Here is a 15,631-nt window from a genome sequence, read left to right on the forward strand (position 1 = left end):
TGAATTTTTTTTATTGAATTTGATGATAAATTGTTGAACTTCATTTTTTACTGCTACTTATTTTTCGAGTTCTTCGAAGTGAAGTGACATCTCATCGTGAACAGTAGCTTAACAATTTTAAATTATTGAAAACATTAATTTGCTGCAGGGGCCGAAACCATTTGAGGATATATCCAACCGCACTAGAAATCAATTTCGATAAGATAAAATGTATTTTATTGGCCACATATTGACAGCAAACACGGCCATTTCGCGACAGAATTCCAGGGATTCCAGCGCACATTCAACACTAACCTTATGGGGAGAAGGAACGATGTAGAAGCTGTCTGATTTAGATCTGTCCGGGGAGGAACCGCGGGAGTAGGATGTTTCTTTGCTGTTGGAAAGATTACTGAGTTACTGTTTAGTTACCAAGGTATTATTCAGTAACCAAGTTAAGATTTACAGTATGGGCAAGAATAGTTCGTACGTTGGATGTCAGTTATAGTTAAGGCGGCGGTGGTGCTCAATTACAAGTCAGCAATAAATACTAGCTATCTAAAGCTAGCAATTTGAAGCTAACAATCCCGACAGGAAGACGATGTGGCTACTTCAATGAATTAATTGTTGATTCTGACGGTAACAATTAAAATAAAAACATCAAGAAAAGTATTTAGTGTTGCTACAAGTTGAAATGCTAATATATCCGTAAAGCATGACCAAGACAATTGGTACATACAATAAGGCCGTTCAGTCTTCGCCGTTTTGCCTTAGACAAGTACATCAGATGTCCAATTTATTGAAGATAATCGATCATGTTAAACGACTCACTGAACATTGAAACCCTTCCTGGATCCAATATATAACTATATCTAGAGTTTATACATACTTACAAACTAGTGATGAACCGTATCAGTTTAAATGTACTCAATATAAGTTGACATTTACTGACTATTTAGGCTTTCTACCTATGAGCGAATCGCTGTACAGTCTAAAAGTAGATATATGTAGGTATCGGATCATAAATGAACAATTTAGCGATATCAGAGCGTAGATTTAATAGTTCTACGCTTGAAGAAAATATTCACACTGGGTGTTACGAATTAATAATTAACGGCAAAAAACAGACCATGATTGAAATGAACCTAATTCATAAACCTGCCAGATTCTATAGAGTAAGGTTGAAAGAAACGACCACAAGCTCCGTAAAGAAAATTACAGCTTGTACCTGATGTACAAGGCACTGAGGTAAAGCTGGTTTCATATTGGCCTCGTTATGTCATTTACTGGACTTTATACACAATTAGGGACCGTATTTAGGGGCTTAGGACCTGTTAGGATCAGTGTTTGAGATTAATAAAATATGTGGTTGGTACTCAATATTTATCTCATAAATTATATGAATAAAAGTTACAAAATTTCAACTGAACATAAAGTATTAAACTCAAACGGGAGAAGTGTATTTTTATTATCCAACAAACAGCTGTTGTATTCAGTAGTTAGACTCAGGAAAATGTGTTGGTAGTCTCATCTCTGCTGGATGGTCCTCTGTCCGGTCTCTCCCATCATCTCTCCGCTCAGCTCGTTTACAGACATCCCCACAATCACCGGCTCAGCAACAAGTCTCATCTCCGCAATAGTTGGACTAATTTCCAAAACTGCTTCAACATCACAAATAACAGCAGGATCTGCAGCACCACCAGCCAGACTAATCACCATTTCCATCTGGGTCTCCATCATCTCCAGCTGTCTCTCCAGTTCCTGGACCTGTTGTCTCTGCACCTCTATTTCAGCCCTCAAAACCCGTCTGGTTCCAACATCCTCATGTTCGTAGACAGCTATTTCCTGCTCAGTGTAGTGACCGTCATTGTAGTTGTGGGATGAGACTTGTTGTGCTGCTGAGTGGAGGGAGGTGACAGCATTGGAGAGGGAGGAAGTGAAGGTGGAGAGGAGTTGTACTTGGGATTCAGTCATCTGGAGGAAGATAGAGGAGGTGGAGTGAAGATCCATCAGAGGGTTCATTATTATAGTCAGGAGTTTTTTGAGTTAGTTTTAAGGAAGTAGTGTTGGAAGGAGTTGTTTGGTAAATACTTGTAGTTTTGATGATGGTATAAAAAGTAGATGTAATTATCCAGGCTGTGGCCAGTATATATACCTTATCTACACTCTACAGTTATAATGTTCTGCTTGATGGCACGAAACAACAAGGTGTCGACTGTCTGCTCGCATTCCAATCTAGTGACATGAGATTGAGACACGTGATACCTTGGAGGTATCAAGCAAGATTAGGTTCTAACGTGACCAGCAACCGATCTCCACCTCTGCGATCACGTGATCTCATATGTAGGACACGTGATCTCATTTAGCGACACCCTTCTCATATTTGTCCATTAATTGACGATCCCCTAGGTGCAGCATGCCCTGAGGAGTGACAGGAGGTTGCAATCTAGGGTATAATAATGACCCCGTCCGCCATAATCAGATGTCTTTCGTGCCCAGTTTAATTTCACATTCTACAAGTACAACCCACTTGACAACGTTCAAGCAAGTTTCTGATTTCCTCTCGATCTAATCAACTGTAATTGATAATGATGTCCTCAATGAATCATACTAAGCGCAGCAGATCTACAATCCTCTCTGCCTTGTCAACCCTTGTCAGAGCTCAGACTCGTCTTCATCTGATGGTGTCCAGGCTGTTAGACGCCCGGATCCTGGTGGACAAACGTCTCCAGATCATATCTTCGTCAGGGAAATGTTACGAACCACAGAAAACTTCTGCAACATCAAGTCAAAAATCGTACATCATAGCTGATAAAAGTCAGACCAAACTTTGCTCAACACCATCACCTACTGTTCCCACTAAAAGCAGATGTTCAGGTCACCTTAAAAACACCAAACACGATTTAAAATCATGTGATAGAACGAGACTACTGGAGAAGAGGGACGGTATAGAACGTGAACTGGACCTTTGTTTTGCTGCTCTGAAAGTTGTGGCCGTCAAGTTCACCAGAATGACCCAGATTTTGAGGGAGATGGAACATGGACAGATCAGTTCTAGTTACAAACCTTCGTACGAATACAGCGACTGAGAACTCGACCTATGGCCGGAGGAGTTATTTGGAAACGTTTATATTTGCTTCATTGCGTTTTGTATTTCATGATTTCATACTTATGTCATTTGAATAATTTATTGAATCGTATCCCTTCACTTTGTACAGTTATTTTCTATAAGACGAGATAATTTCAACATAGAAAATCTAAGTAATCTAACCGACTGCAATATTAATACGAATTGGTAATGTAAGGAAATCCAACTAAATGTGTTATATTGTGTAATTACAATAGACTTTACCGTACAAGTCAGATCAATCTCGAAACCGAGCAGCTGTTAGAAAATTATAAGCAAACCGGGATTTCTCTTAGGTACAGGAAGTATCCAGGTTGAGGCTCACTAGACACTCAAGATATTCTCCAGTGGGGCCAGTTTTATTTCGGGAAAATAGTATCGAACAAATTAAAAAGCATTAAAGATGTTTACCTGGTATTGAGCGATGCATCAGACCGTTTTAATTTCTTCACAGCATACTCCAGTAACTTGGCCTGGCCTAACTTGATTGGTAATTTCTGAAATACGATAATTTTATTTATAAGTTAGCGCATGTCATTACATAAATAACTTCAAAGTATGGTCGCAAAAGAATTAACATTTTTCCTGTATTGTAAAAGTATGGATATACAACAAGCTTATATATAGAAATGATCGTGTAAACAGAGCAGGATTATAACCTTGATGTCGTCAGCGTTTAGTAATCTAACAGTGCTGAGATCATCAATCTCGTTACTCCGAAGCACCTCTAGTGTGCTGTCCTTGAGGTGGGAGAGGGTGGCCCACTCTTCAAACGTCTCACCGTGCTGTGGGTACGCTATCTGAAAATAAGGAGATGTTAGGGTAGGAGTAAACTGTAAAGTTTATTATCAACATGAGTACCTAGCTCTGTAAAACAAACATTAACACCAAAGCACCTCGTGATACATTAAATTCTATAAAAAACAGCAGATAACGTGATGGTTTCACAGAGTGCGAAGTCCGGATCTACGCTAAGGTATCGGGTCTGCAATGTGACATGACCAGATCCTCGAACCCGTTACGGCCGCGCAGTAGAAAAAAAAGTGGACTAAAAAAAGCTAAACACCATAGGATCCTTACTTCGCTGGACAAATTGGTGACATCTTCCTCGTTCATAGCGCTTCCCTCGCTACAGATATAATAGTAGTCGTCAAGCTTAAGTTAACTTGATCATTCATTATTTTTGTGTTTAATCTGCACACAAATTTTAATAACACAAGAAACGGCAAGTTCTGTTGGTGCGCAAATAAATTCCGATCACTAGGTTTGAAAATGGGCTCAACTACCAGAAAATAGTGAGGTTGCAAGCAATTCAAATAGATTAAACGACACAAAAGGTTGCTTCAAAACTAAGAGTAACAGAGCACCTATATTTCATAAACAGTCAATAACTCGGCAACTATGACTTGCTATAAATCAGGTCTATAATAACTTCAGAATATGTTACACAGGCCAGGCTCCGCTGTCCGCTGCTCACTGGGACTGCTCCTCTCTCAGGTGGCATCCTTTAACCAATCCTGGGTCCTCCAGACCTCCTAACTGGTTTGAATCCTTGAGATGAAACCTTATCCCAGGGGCACGTCCTCTGGGCACGTCACCCAACTTGTTGCTAGGGGCAACGACTCTAAATTCAATGACCTGCGACCGTTGTCAGGGGCAACAACGGACAGTTTAATTCGAAATTCTCGACGGATAAATTTAAAAACAACAGCAATAGTTGGTAAGTCAGTGGTGAAACTATGCGAGTGTTTCTAATGAGATAAGTTTGAAGTTAGTCCAGGACACAAGGAATGGAACAAAACTAGAATTTAGTAGTTCACGGTGAAAAATTCAATCTTCTGCTGCGGTTTTTGCACCTGTTTAATTGAAGGATCGGTCGGAAGGCTAATGCTCTTACGGGTTACTCACAGACCAATTAAAAGGACGCCAGACCTAATTGCTGAATCCAATATTACCATAGTTACTATTATTTCATTATAAGCCACCATACGTTTTCTGGAAAGAGTCCAGCTTCGGAAATTCCATTTCCAGTTTGAAGAGTTTCAACAGACAGTCAACCGACACAGGAGTTGCTGAGACTATGGTACATGGTAGTCTCAGAGATTACCATACCTTATCGGACGTTATTTGACCGGACATTTTATGAACGGACATAATTTTGAACGGACATTAAAGTGAACTCTCAAATGCATTCATTTAATATATTTAATTTAACTACCTTGTCGGACTTTAATTGAACGGACATTAGAAATTTAGAATGATCGCTAGGGCCTCCAGTGTCCAAGTAATGTCCGTTAAAATAAAGTCCGATAAGGTAGTCTCAGAGTATGGTATTAGTTCGCGACGGTCGGAAGGACGCGGTCAATCATGTATACTGGCAGCTAGCTGGTCTTTGTCGTAGGTAGGATCTGACGTCCATATGCAATGTTACTGTGTGGTGTAGGTGTTTCGACTATACCACAGTCGAGACGAATATATTTTGAGTAATACTAATATGGTGAAAACGTTTCAGAATGTAAATAATCTCAGAAGCCTATTAGCTGTTTTTAAAGATTCTAAATCCTAATGCTTAGTCACCGAGTCGAACATGACTCATTAGTCATATAAATTAGGAATCAGCGAGTCACTCACCTTTGAAGCGGTGTTCGACCGAAAAGCCATATCCGCCTTTATGCAACTAACAAAAACTCAGCTCAAACGATATGATCTGCTGACAGAGACGGTACTTAAGTTAGTACAGCCTCGAGGTCTCGAAACTATAAATAAATCGAGGCTCGCCGCTCGCGATAAAACCAATGATCTACATGATCAAAGAAGCTGAAACACTAGAAAACATTATCTCTATCATGACATGTAGATCAAATAGCAGACAAGATGAAGAGAACTAAATGTAAGAATCTGAGGTAATTGGGATTGTATGATGAGCCAAACAACTACTTATACAATTACATGTAGATTGCAGGTAGATTAGGGGGTCTAAAGAGGGGATCCGTACAGCATGCCTGACGTCACAATAGCAATACATTGACTGGTCCAATGTTTACGGCGAACTGTCCATCTCCGCAGAAAGGTTGTAATGGAGTGCCACTACCGGTAGCGGACAATTTCTTTGATAATATCATTCTATTTATAAATATAATGGTATATGGAGTCTACAAAAGATCGGTGTGGCGTGATCTGATTGTTATGATTTGTGTCAGAGACGTATCCTCGCGTAACATCTTTGTTCATCAGAAACGATGAATCTAAAACGTTATGATCCTAAAATTAGCTGATGTCTGGTGATTGGGGACTGAGACTCTTTTTATGTTTCGGGCAGGAGTTTACAATTAACCAAGGATCAAAATATTATGATATGCCAAGAGGAATTATGATGTCAAACCATTAAAATCTAATCATTATACTCTGTTGAACCAAGGAGCGGAAATTAATCATGATTCCTCCGACCTCCATGAAGCTATTAGTATTAGTTAGGATATTGATCTTACAAGTAGAAGTAATACCATACTATTGATGATGAATGAGAATTGGTATATTGATATTGCATATTTGTGCAACTATCAACATAATTAATAAAAACGGTGACCATAATTCTACGAATCAAAGATCCCAGAGCTTGCTACAAGGCTGTAAGTGGATGAGCTAAAGAAGGATTGGGAGACTGGTCCGAATCCAGAACTAAACAAGTATTTTGTTTAGTTCTGCAGTGCATATGCATATTTGTTGCAATAAAACAGTTAGAGAAGTGTAGACGAAAAGATCTTGGGAAAGCTGCTATTATATTCATGTTCATAATCATAGGCGGAATGAGATTAGGCGGAATGACAGGCTGAGCGCCGCCCAGTAAGGTAAATACAATTATTTAACATATTATTTGAATGCAAGATAATAAGGAGATTTTACGGGATGTCGGGATCCGCGCAAATGCAATGTTCATGTTGAATCTCACTTAGCCACTCAAGTTGAGTGGTTAGTATAATAGCTTAATAGTACCATGGTGGAGCGTTGGAAGAACAAAGCCTGACTAGACTTTATGCTCTGTTATACTTATTTATATCGGCTAATTACCAGTCAATGTATACCATTTATTAGGGTATATTAAGGCATAAAATCTAGAGGATTGCAGTATCGCAGACTAGCACCCAATTTATAATTTACTGAGAAAATACCACTATTTTACAATTTTAGAATTCACGCTTCCCTTAAAAGTTGACTTTAACATCAAATGCTTGTGGCCCAAGAAGGCCAAGATTGAGTAAAAAACTTCGGCACGCGAGGCCAAAAACTAAAATTATTAAATATTCAGAGCGTTTTTAAAATGGCAAAAATTTCGAACCCATTTAGATAATCGAGCACATTTTCCCCTGCACCGTGCACTAACCTGATAAGACGGTACAGTACCGTGCACTAACCTGATAAGACGATACAGTACCGTGCACTAACCTGATAAGACGATACAGTACCGTGCACTAACCTGATAAGACGATACAGTACCGTGCATTAACCTGATAAGACGATACAGTACCGTGCACTAACCTGATAAGACGATACAGTACCGTGCACTAACCTGATAAGACGATACAGTACAGTGCATTAACCTGATAAGACGGTACAGTACCGTGCACTAACCTGATAATACGATACAGTACAGTGCACTAACCTGATAAGTCGATACAGTACCGTGCACTAACCTGATAAGACGATACAGTACAGTGCACTAACCTGATAAGTCGATACAGTACCGTGCACTAACCTGATAAGACGATACAGTACCGTGCACTAACCTGATAAGACGATACAGTACCGTGCACTAACCTGATAAGACGATACAGTACAGTGCACTAACCTGATAAGACGATACAGTACCGTGCACTAACCTGATAAGACGATACAGTACAGTGCACTAACCTGATAAGACGATACAGTACAGTGCACTAACCTGATAAGACGATACAGTACAGTGGGGGGGGGGGGTAATGACTACCAATGGAGACTTTTGGGGACTAATGGGGACTAAAAATCGTGGGGACTAGAGGTCAACTCGTTGACGTAATTCACCATTTGTCCCCATAAGTCCCCAGAATTTTTGACAGTTATTTATGGTTTTCAAGTTAGTTTAATAACCTGAGGTACTCTAACAGCCCTCAAGTAGCTCCCAAGAAGTCAGGAATGTCCAGTGACCATTTATAAATATTCTAGACTTCAGTCTTGAGAAGTTTACGATCTGGTCTGGAGAAGCCAGATTTTTTGAAATCTAAATGGGGACTAATGGAGACTTTTGGGGACTAATGGGGACTAAAAATCATGGGGAATTGACGTAATTCCCCAAGTCCCCAAAAGTAGTCATTACCCCCCCCCCCCCCCCGGCCCCCAGTACAGTGCACTAACCTGATAAGACGATACAGTATCGTACACTAACCTGATAAGAGTAAGACGATACAGTACCGTGCACTAACCTGATAAGACGATACAGTACAGTGCACTAACCTGATAAGACGATACAGTACCGTGCACTAACCTGATAAGACGATACAGTACAGTGCACTAACCTGATAAGACGATACAGTACTGTGCACTAACCTGATAAGACGATACAGTACCGTGCACTAACCTGATAAGACGGTACAGTACCGTGCAATAACAGTAACCTGATAAGACGATACAGGTACCATGCACTAACCTGATAAGACGGTGCAGGAGGAGCTAGCAGCCCCTGCCACGTGGGCGCGCTGGGTACACCTCGAGTCGTAATCTCGAAACCGAACTCCAATACGACCATCTCAAATACAATATGCTACGGTTTGGCGAGTAAGTACGATTGTACGAAGTAAGTGCTGGACGGTATGACTTACCGAGGTCAGCTTCCATGCGACAGGTGGCACCGTCCTCCTCTTCTCGTAAACCACTTTGGACGTGCTAGCCATCTTAGCAAACACGCAGCTCATAAAACAGAGTTACTCAACTATATTCCTCACATTCTGCATCCTGAAGACAGGAGGATTCAAGCGCAGTAGTTACATAAGGTCCTTATATCCAGCTGAACTCTTTGACTGGTACTAGACACGGCTTTGGGGTAACTTGTGGAAATGCGGACTGGAAATTTGCATTTTGCATTGTATAAGATTAAGTGTGGTCGGGCAAAGTTTGGGAGATTATTTTAGGATTTAGTTGGGTTAATTCGCCATTCTAGACTATCACTGTCTTGTGTTACACGCTGGTAGAATGGAAATATGATCCAAAGTAGAACACTCCACAGACCTGTTTGTGGCTTTGAAAGTTTGCATAATGGTTAACTAAGACTCATGATTTGAAAACAAACGTTTTCGTATATAAAAGCTAAACGTTCCAAATATTTTGACTTATACATACATTGTAGCGGTATTTGAAAATGATGAACTTGAGGAGGTGCATAAAAATTGGGGTTAGTCATGAGCCTAATTACTAATTAGTAATTATAGTTTATCCAGTATCAAAGTCTCCTAACCAAGTATAAAACACACGCAAATGACAACTACAAGTATCTAACTATAACTGCCTGAAGATTAGAAATACATTATACCATAATAAGCATGGGCACAAACAATACACCAACAAAACACAAACCTCCAACTAAGACTTTTCACCGTCTAACAGAACGCTCCAGGTCAACCCTACTTGGATATAACTGTGTCGTGATCAAGGGGACTAGAATTAGTCTCCTTGGGTTGAGCCCCAGCTTTATTGCATGCACCTGGACCATTACCTAGCCAAGCACGCACAGATTAGTGGCCGTTACAAGGCAATATTAGGCCCTCTCCGACTTTGAGGACTGGACCTTATTGAATAATGGGTTTCCGGGGGCTCGCTAAAAGTTTAGCTTATAATTTTATGTACAGGGCAATTTAGGGATAATTCAAGAAATTAATAATAAATTATGTGCATGAATGTATATTGTATAGTAGTATGTAAGAAAAGTGGAGCTCAGAAATTTCGGATTTACAAAACCATTTAAAATTATCAATTATCATTGCTTGTAAAATGATTACGGTACAATTATAGATATTGACAAAACATAATCTTCAACATGCTAATACAACGATTTCAAAACTGTACCTAAAAAACAAAAATGTTGACACCACTATGTAGTATGTAATGTATAAACCCTTCATAATAAGTATACACTTGCTGAGATGAAAAAAAAAACCTTTGAAAACCTCAAAACCTCGCAGAAAAATGTATTAAAGAAATTTTTGTTTAATTTTCAAATTAAACAAATTTAACCCAACAACATATAACCATTAACCATTAACCAGACTCGCATTTTACCACGATCTGTTCACCGTATTAATTAACAATTATCTGAAACAAGATTTGGAAAGCATTTCCCATTATGTTACAAATTAAAGAACTTTGTTATAACTTTGTAACGAACAGTATCAAAATATATAACTATGTAAATCTTAAATTAACGAAGCTTTCTTTTGACAGACAATCCAGTGTAAAACTTAGCAACATCACTGGACATGCCGGAGGAAGATGACTCATGGAATTGAAAGTTCCTTTCCTCAGAGGAATCGAACGTTTGACCGTTAGACGTGGAATACTCAACGTTAAAACGTTGTCCATTTCCCCGGATCTCATCCAACGTTTCAGAGTAATCTACCTCGTGGTATTGATGTCCTGTGTTTGCATATTGATCTGTTTTCGAATCGGAGTCTTCAATATTGGACCGTCTCAACATATCATCGGATGATGTTTTTGTAGTTGTGTACTCGACACTGTATTGCCGCCTTTTATCGGTTAGACCAAAAGATTCTTCGAGTTCGTTGTCGGTCTGGTTTTCAGAGGTTATATCTCTTGGGCGCCTCAAGCCCTTTCCTAGAAGTGTCCTGCCAACAACGTGTGTATCAGTCATGTCATTATTCAGTTGGAATTCGACAGACGAGTTGCTCTGATTATTAGCAGAACTGTCAAACGAGACCTCATTCGACGTCATCCCATCACTCCCTTCCGTCGTTCTAGAATCATTCATCTTCATACATTCCTCCTGTAAATTCTTTAAATAATTCCTCATTTCCTCCCCGCTCATAGCAGTGTTTTTCACGGCCTGCAGGAGATGTTCGGCGAGTGAGTAGACATTTTGTTCGTTTATTTCTCTTTCATTTTTCTGAGGGACAGCCGAGTAGCCACACTTTTTCCTCAGCTCAGCCGAAAGTTTCTCCGCCTCTGAAGTGATTTCTGACGGCAGGGCGGAGAGTTTAGCGAGTTTTATACCGTAGTTTCGATGAGGACCTGGTCCTTTGCTCAACTTTCGAAGGAATTGTACTTTCTCACAAGTTGATCCGGGTGCCAACTCGTAGTTAACCTTTGGAGATTGATTTTAAAAGGGTAAAACTACAAAAACGTCGTATTTCTATTTTTATATTTAGGAAACCATTGAACTATTTTTGAATGGTCAAATAAGATTCTTATCGAAAGTCGAAACATGAAGATTGTATTGAAAATGACTGAGCCAAAAACCTGAGTTACAGGTACCTGAAAATGATAGTTGACCACATTGGGATAGATATTCTCAAGATGTTCCAACTCCTGAAAGTGTGTGACGAAGAAAACAAAAGGTTTGGCCCGGGTTAGGATGTGTTCGGAGATTGCAAAACAGAGTGCTGCACCCTCCTCCACACCAGTGCCACGCCCCAACTCGTCTACTATAACTAAACTCCTGGGAAGATGAGGACTAGACAAGAAGAAATATAAATATTATTCATCAGGTCTTGCATAGAAAAACAAAGGAGGCTATTCAGCTGTAAGCTTGATCAAAGACGGACACACGAATTCGTAAAAGTGCAGCAATCTTGAAACAAATGATAAACATACGTGAAAATCATAATTTTTATGGCAACGAATATGACATTGAAATTGAATTGATGAGAAGAAAGACATCTACTGACTTGTCGGTGACGTTATCCAAAATATACTTAATCTCCCTCATCTCCAGTGTAAAGGTCGAGGCATTTGTCTCGATATCATCATCGCACCCGATACGGGAGAAAATATTATCGACCAGTTTTAGGGACGCGTACGAGGCTGGGATGAAGCATCCCACCTGAGCCATGACCTGGAGAAGTGCTATCTGCTTGATGTAAGTGCTTTTGCCACTCATGTTGGGGCCTGGTGAAGTGGTGATTAGTGAAAGTGAAAGTGAAAGTTTACATAAGTTTACATAAGTTTACATAAGGTTTACATAAGGACATTGTGTGGAAATTATTTTGGCACCAGTATTTCAGCCAGTCTTGAAACCCTCAACATCTAAGATACTGACGTTCATAGAGCATGTAGAATAATTTACCGGTGATGATGTTGAATGAACTGGAAGAAGAAGCGAACACATCGTTAGGGACAGCTTGACAGAGTCTATTTTACTGATAATCGGGTGGACAGAGTCTTTTAGAGCCATGGTGTCGGTGAATTCCGGTCTAAAGAATTTAGTTTTTATTTGACAAACCTATAAAATTTAAAAATCGAAACTATAAGATGGTAACAAAGAGCAAACATAAGTCTTTGAAATAAACCTGATGAAGTCAGACAATGCACAGACAGCAGCGAAGGATGTTATCATGTCAAGCATAGCAGTACATTCCGACAGCTTGTAGAGACAGCCCACAAGCGGGTAAATCTCTTGTAGCAAACCTTTCGTTACCTGGCATTGGGAATGGTAGATTTTCAATCTGATATTGACATTAACCCTACGAATCTATGATTGTGACATTCTACAACCATAGCGTATTAACACTATGAGGTCTGAGTCGAAACCAGAAGTTTTACGGTTTGACTCGCCACTCGGGTGAACAAAGTTCAGCGGGGAGGGACAAGGAAGAAGTCATGCATTGACCTAAAAAACAGTCTTAGATTTCGTCAAATACTATAACTATAAGTATAATCCTAGACAAGAAGTTGCAATGTAGTGCACCGGTTGGTATTTTATGAACGGATAAAATGAAAAACGGATAAATATTATATAAGAACGTATAGATCTTCTAAGACGCCAAGTTGTCTGTGGCCATAGCAGCTGATATAGCGGCGACACTGCGCTTACTCATTACTTGGCGAGCTTATAAAATTAAAACTACTGAATCCTGATTGAAAACCTCGGTTTTCACGTCAAAATTCCGCTCTAATCTAGCATCGCGTTAAAGGATTACCTCTTAGGATTTTTCTTGTCTTGAATTTATTATTTCCATATTAACTGTTCACTACGTCACATTTTTAGTTAAATACATTAGAAAACATAATTTCATTAGTTATTAAATATAAACTTTTTTCAGCGAATAATAATATGGCACATTCACTCTGGATCAACTTTTTCGTACTTATTACCACGATCTGTGCAGCAGAAATAACCAATGATTCTGCCGACCTGATGCCCACGATCTGCAGTGAAGTATTGTGTTGCTACAAAGTACAACAAGACGTGCTGGGAAGGTGAAGTTTCTATTGGCTGTGACCAGGAGTCAAACTATACAAATAAGACCGGTTATCCGACCTGTATACCCCTTCTGATCACGGCACCGGAATTGTGCGCTCTTGTCTGCAGTATGTTGGTGACCAACGAGTGTCACTACAACGTTTGTGGAGAGGCTGATGGGTGATGGCTGCAATAGCGTGTTCAACGCGGCATTTTTTGTCAGCTTTTGTGTCGGCATTTTGTGTCAGCTTGTAATTGGTGAGCGGTTATGTTGGGTTCATGGTTTTCATTATTACGAAGTCGGACAGCTGAGAGCAAGAAGAAGATATTGATATTGTATATTCTAAAATATAAGATATTAGTTAACGGACAACTCAGCTTTAGCCGGTGTTATCGAGATATGAAAATTAATTTTACACTTTGTTTTCAGTTTTTTTTTTCAGATATGAAAATAAACTTTTATCACGGCATAGATCTAAATATAAAAGTTAAAACCAAACATCGATCTATTAATACATATTTTGTTGTGTTTGTGTTGATTAAATGGTCATTTTCCGGCCGGATCACTTTAATTTTTGATACTCACGACAAAAGAAGAACTGCATTGGATTTTAACTTTCAGTCTTATGTAACATTTAGACGTCTTATTATAAAAAATCAATCAAGCTTTTGCATTTTAAAATGTCAGTTTATTCAAATAAAAAATTGTATACAAATTTTAAAAAATTGTATACAATTTTTTTTAAATTGTCTCTTTCTCTTTACACCGGCACTTGTCTGCCATTCCACGATCGTCAAGAACACAGCTACAAGAATACCCGTATTTTTTCTCGCAGATACCATAAACACCCCCTTCTTTATCAACCACACAGATCGGATTACCGTCTCTAACACTGGAACAATGATTCCATTCGGTGTCACAATCGATGGAATCAAACGTGTGTAATCCCTCTCCCCAACACTTCTTGTTGTAGCAGTTAGCACAGTACTCGGTTGAGATGTTGACAGCGTCTCTACAGCGCAGCCACTCATCCGACTGTCGAATAGACCTAGAGCTACTTTCTGCCACGTCATTAAGACACTCTCCTGTTCCGAGTAAGATAAGAAGGAGGGTAGCTCTGAAAAGAGCCGGTGCGGGGCGAAGTGACATTGGCTGCTGGGACAAAGGGTGATCGTTATGAATATGATCTGGATCTAGAGAATCTTATTTTCTAAAATCAAAATATCACGATCTGTTGAGGTACTGTTAAAAGGGAGTGTTCACTTTTATGTCAGCAGCCGAGGGTGGGGGTCTAGCACAGCTGACGTAACTGGAGAGGGGGTGGTCGCTTAATAGGTTTGCATCAGATGACTGTATTCCGAGTTTCGTATGTAATGTATCTACTCACAAACAGGTTTCAACCATTCCCTCTTCTGCTTCATTGTTAGAGCCCCATTGTAAGATAAAACTTCCTTCAGCTCCAGTTAATGAGAATGCTCGTGACATTCCTCACTCCTCTCAGTCAGTACTCAGTATGGAACTTTTATCTACTCTTACTTACATTCCATACCTCCAAACAATGTGATCTCCTTATCTGGATACATGGCAGGCCAATCCCTTAATGCTCGGCGCTCTTTTCAAGCTTTGTGCACAGTGAGCAAGCTTCTCTGTCAGTGCGAGAAGTGAGTATGGGACTAGCATCTCGGAAACAAACAATTTTAGACCATACATTGATTAATACGTTGTATATAAATGTGGTCATTGTGGTAATTTTAAGCTAAAAATGAAGTCTCTATGACCTTCAGGAGCCGAAATATGAAAATCCCGTATACGCGACTGAGGGTAATTTAGAAAATTTGCCCTGTAGGGTTGTCTCTAGCGAAACAAATTGTGCACCTAAACGATTTTGGTTTAGAATGACCTAACAAACAACCCTGTGTTGTCAGAAATCGTGAACATCGAAGTGCACACTCATCTACACCTTGCTACTAGACTTAGAGTAGTACTATGTAAATAAAAGTTAAAACCCTGGTTTACCGTAAAGCCCGATTTACCGCGGCCATTTCATTCCCCAAAACACTGCGGTAAATCGGGATTTTACTGT

General features: G+C 39.6%; 2 protein-coding genes across 11 annotated transcripts in view; both read right to left on the reverse strand.

The window, feature by feature from the left end:
- The window catches only part of LOC134823371 (cell surface glycoprotein 1-like), a 31,443-nt gene extending 21,557 nt beyond the window's left edge, over positions 1 to 9,886 (reverse strand). For 6 of the 10 annotated variants that reach the window (XM_063834816.1, XM_063834819.1, XM_063834820.1 and 3 more), the window contains exons 1-5: positions 9,710 to 9,794; positions 8,959 to 9,091; positions 3,766 to 3,906; positions 3,518 to 3,603; positions 295 to 376 (exon numbers count right to left, since the gene is read on the reverse strand). In XM_063834816.1, coding sequence (XP_063690886.1) covers positions 295 to 376; positions 3,518 to 3,603; positions 3,766 to 3,906; positions 8,959 to 9,051 — 402 coding nt within the window. In that variant the 5' untranslated portion in view covers positions 9,052 to 9,091; positions 9,710 to 9,794. Of the gene's footprint in view, positions 1 to 294; positions 377 to 3,517; positions 3,604 to 3,765; positions 3,907 to 4,186; positions 4,520 to 5,737; positions 5,776 to 8,958; positions 9,092 to 9,709 lie in introns of those variants that run through there. The other 4 variants (XM_063834823.1, XM_063834818.1, XM_063834822.1 and 1 more) reach the window with 3 other exon arrangements.
- Positions 9,887 to 10,066: 180 nt separating this feature from the next.
- The window catches only part of LOC134823370 (mutS protein homolog 4-like), a 31,645-nt gene continuing 26,080 nt past the window's right edge, over positions 10,067 to 15,631 (reverse strand). The window contains 6 exon segments of the mRNA XM_063834813.1: positions 10,067 to 11,450; positions 11,621 to 11,804; positions 12,034 to 12,253; positions 12,432 to 12,485; positions 12,488 to 12,558; positions 12,655 to 12,782. Coding sequence (XP_063690883.1) covers positions 10,551 to 11,450; positions 11,621 to 11,804; positions 12,034 to 12,253; positions 12,432 to 12,485; positions 12,488 to 12,558; positions 12,655 to 12,782 — 1,557 coding nt within the window. The 3' untranslated portion in view covers positions 10,067 to 10,550.

Source organism: Bolinopsis microptera, chromosome 11 (assembly GCF_026151205.1).
Source record: "Bolinopsis microptera isolate Bmic1 chromosome 11, MBARI_Bmic_1.0, whole genome shotgun sequence".
Taxonomy (NCBI): domain Eukaryota; kingdom Metazoa; phylum Ctenophora; class Tentaculata; order Lobata; family Bolinopsidae; genus Bolinopsis; species Bolinopsis microptera.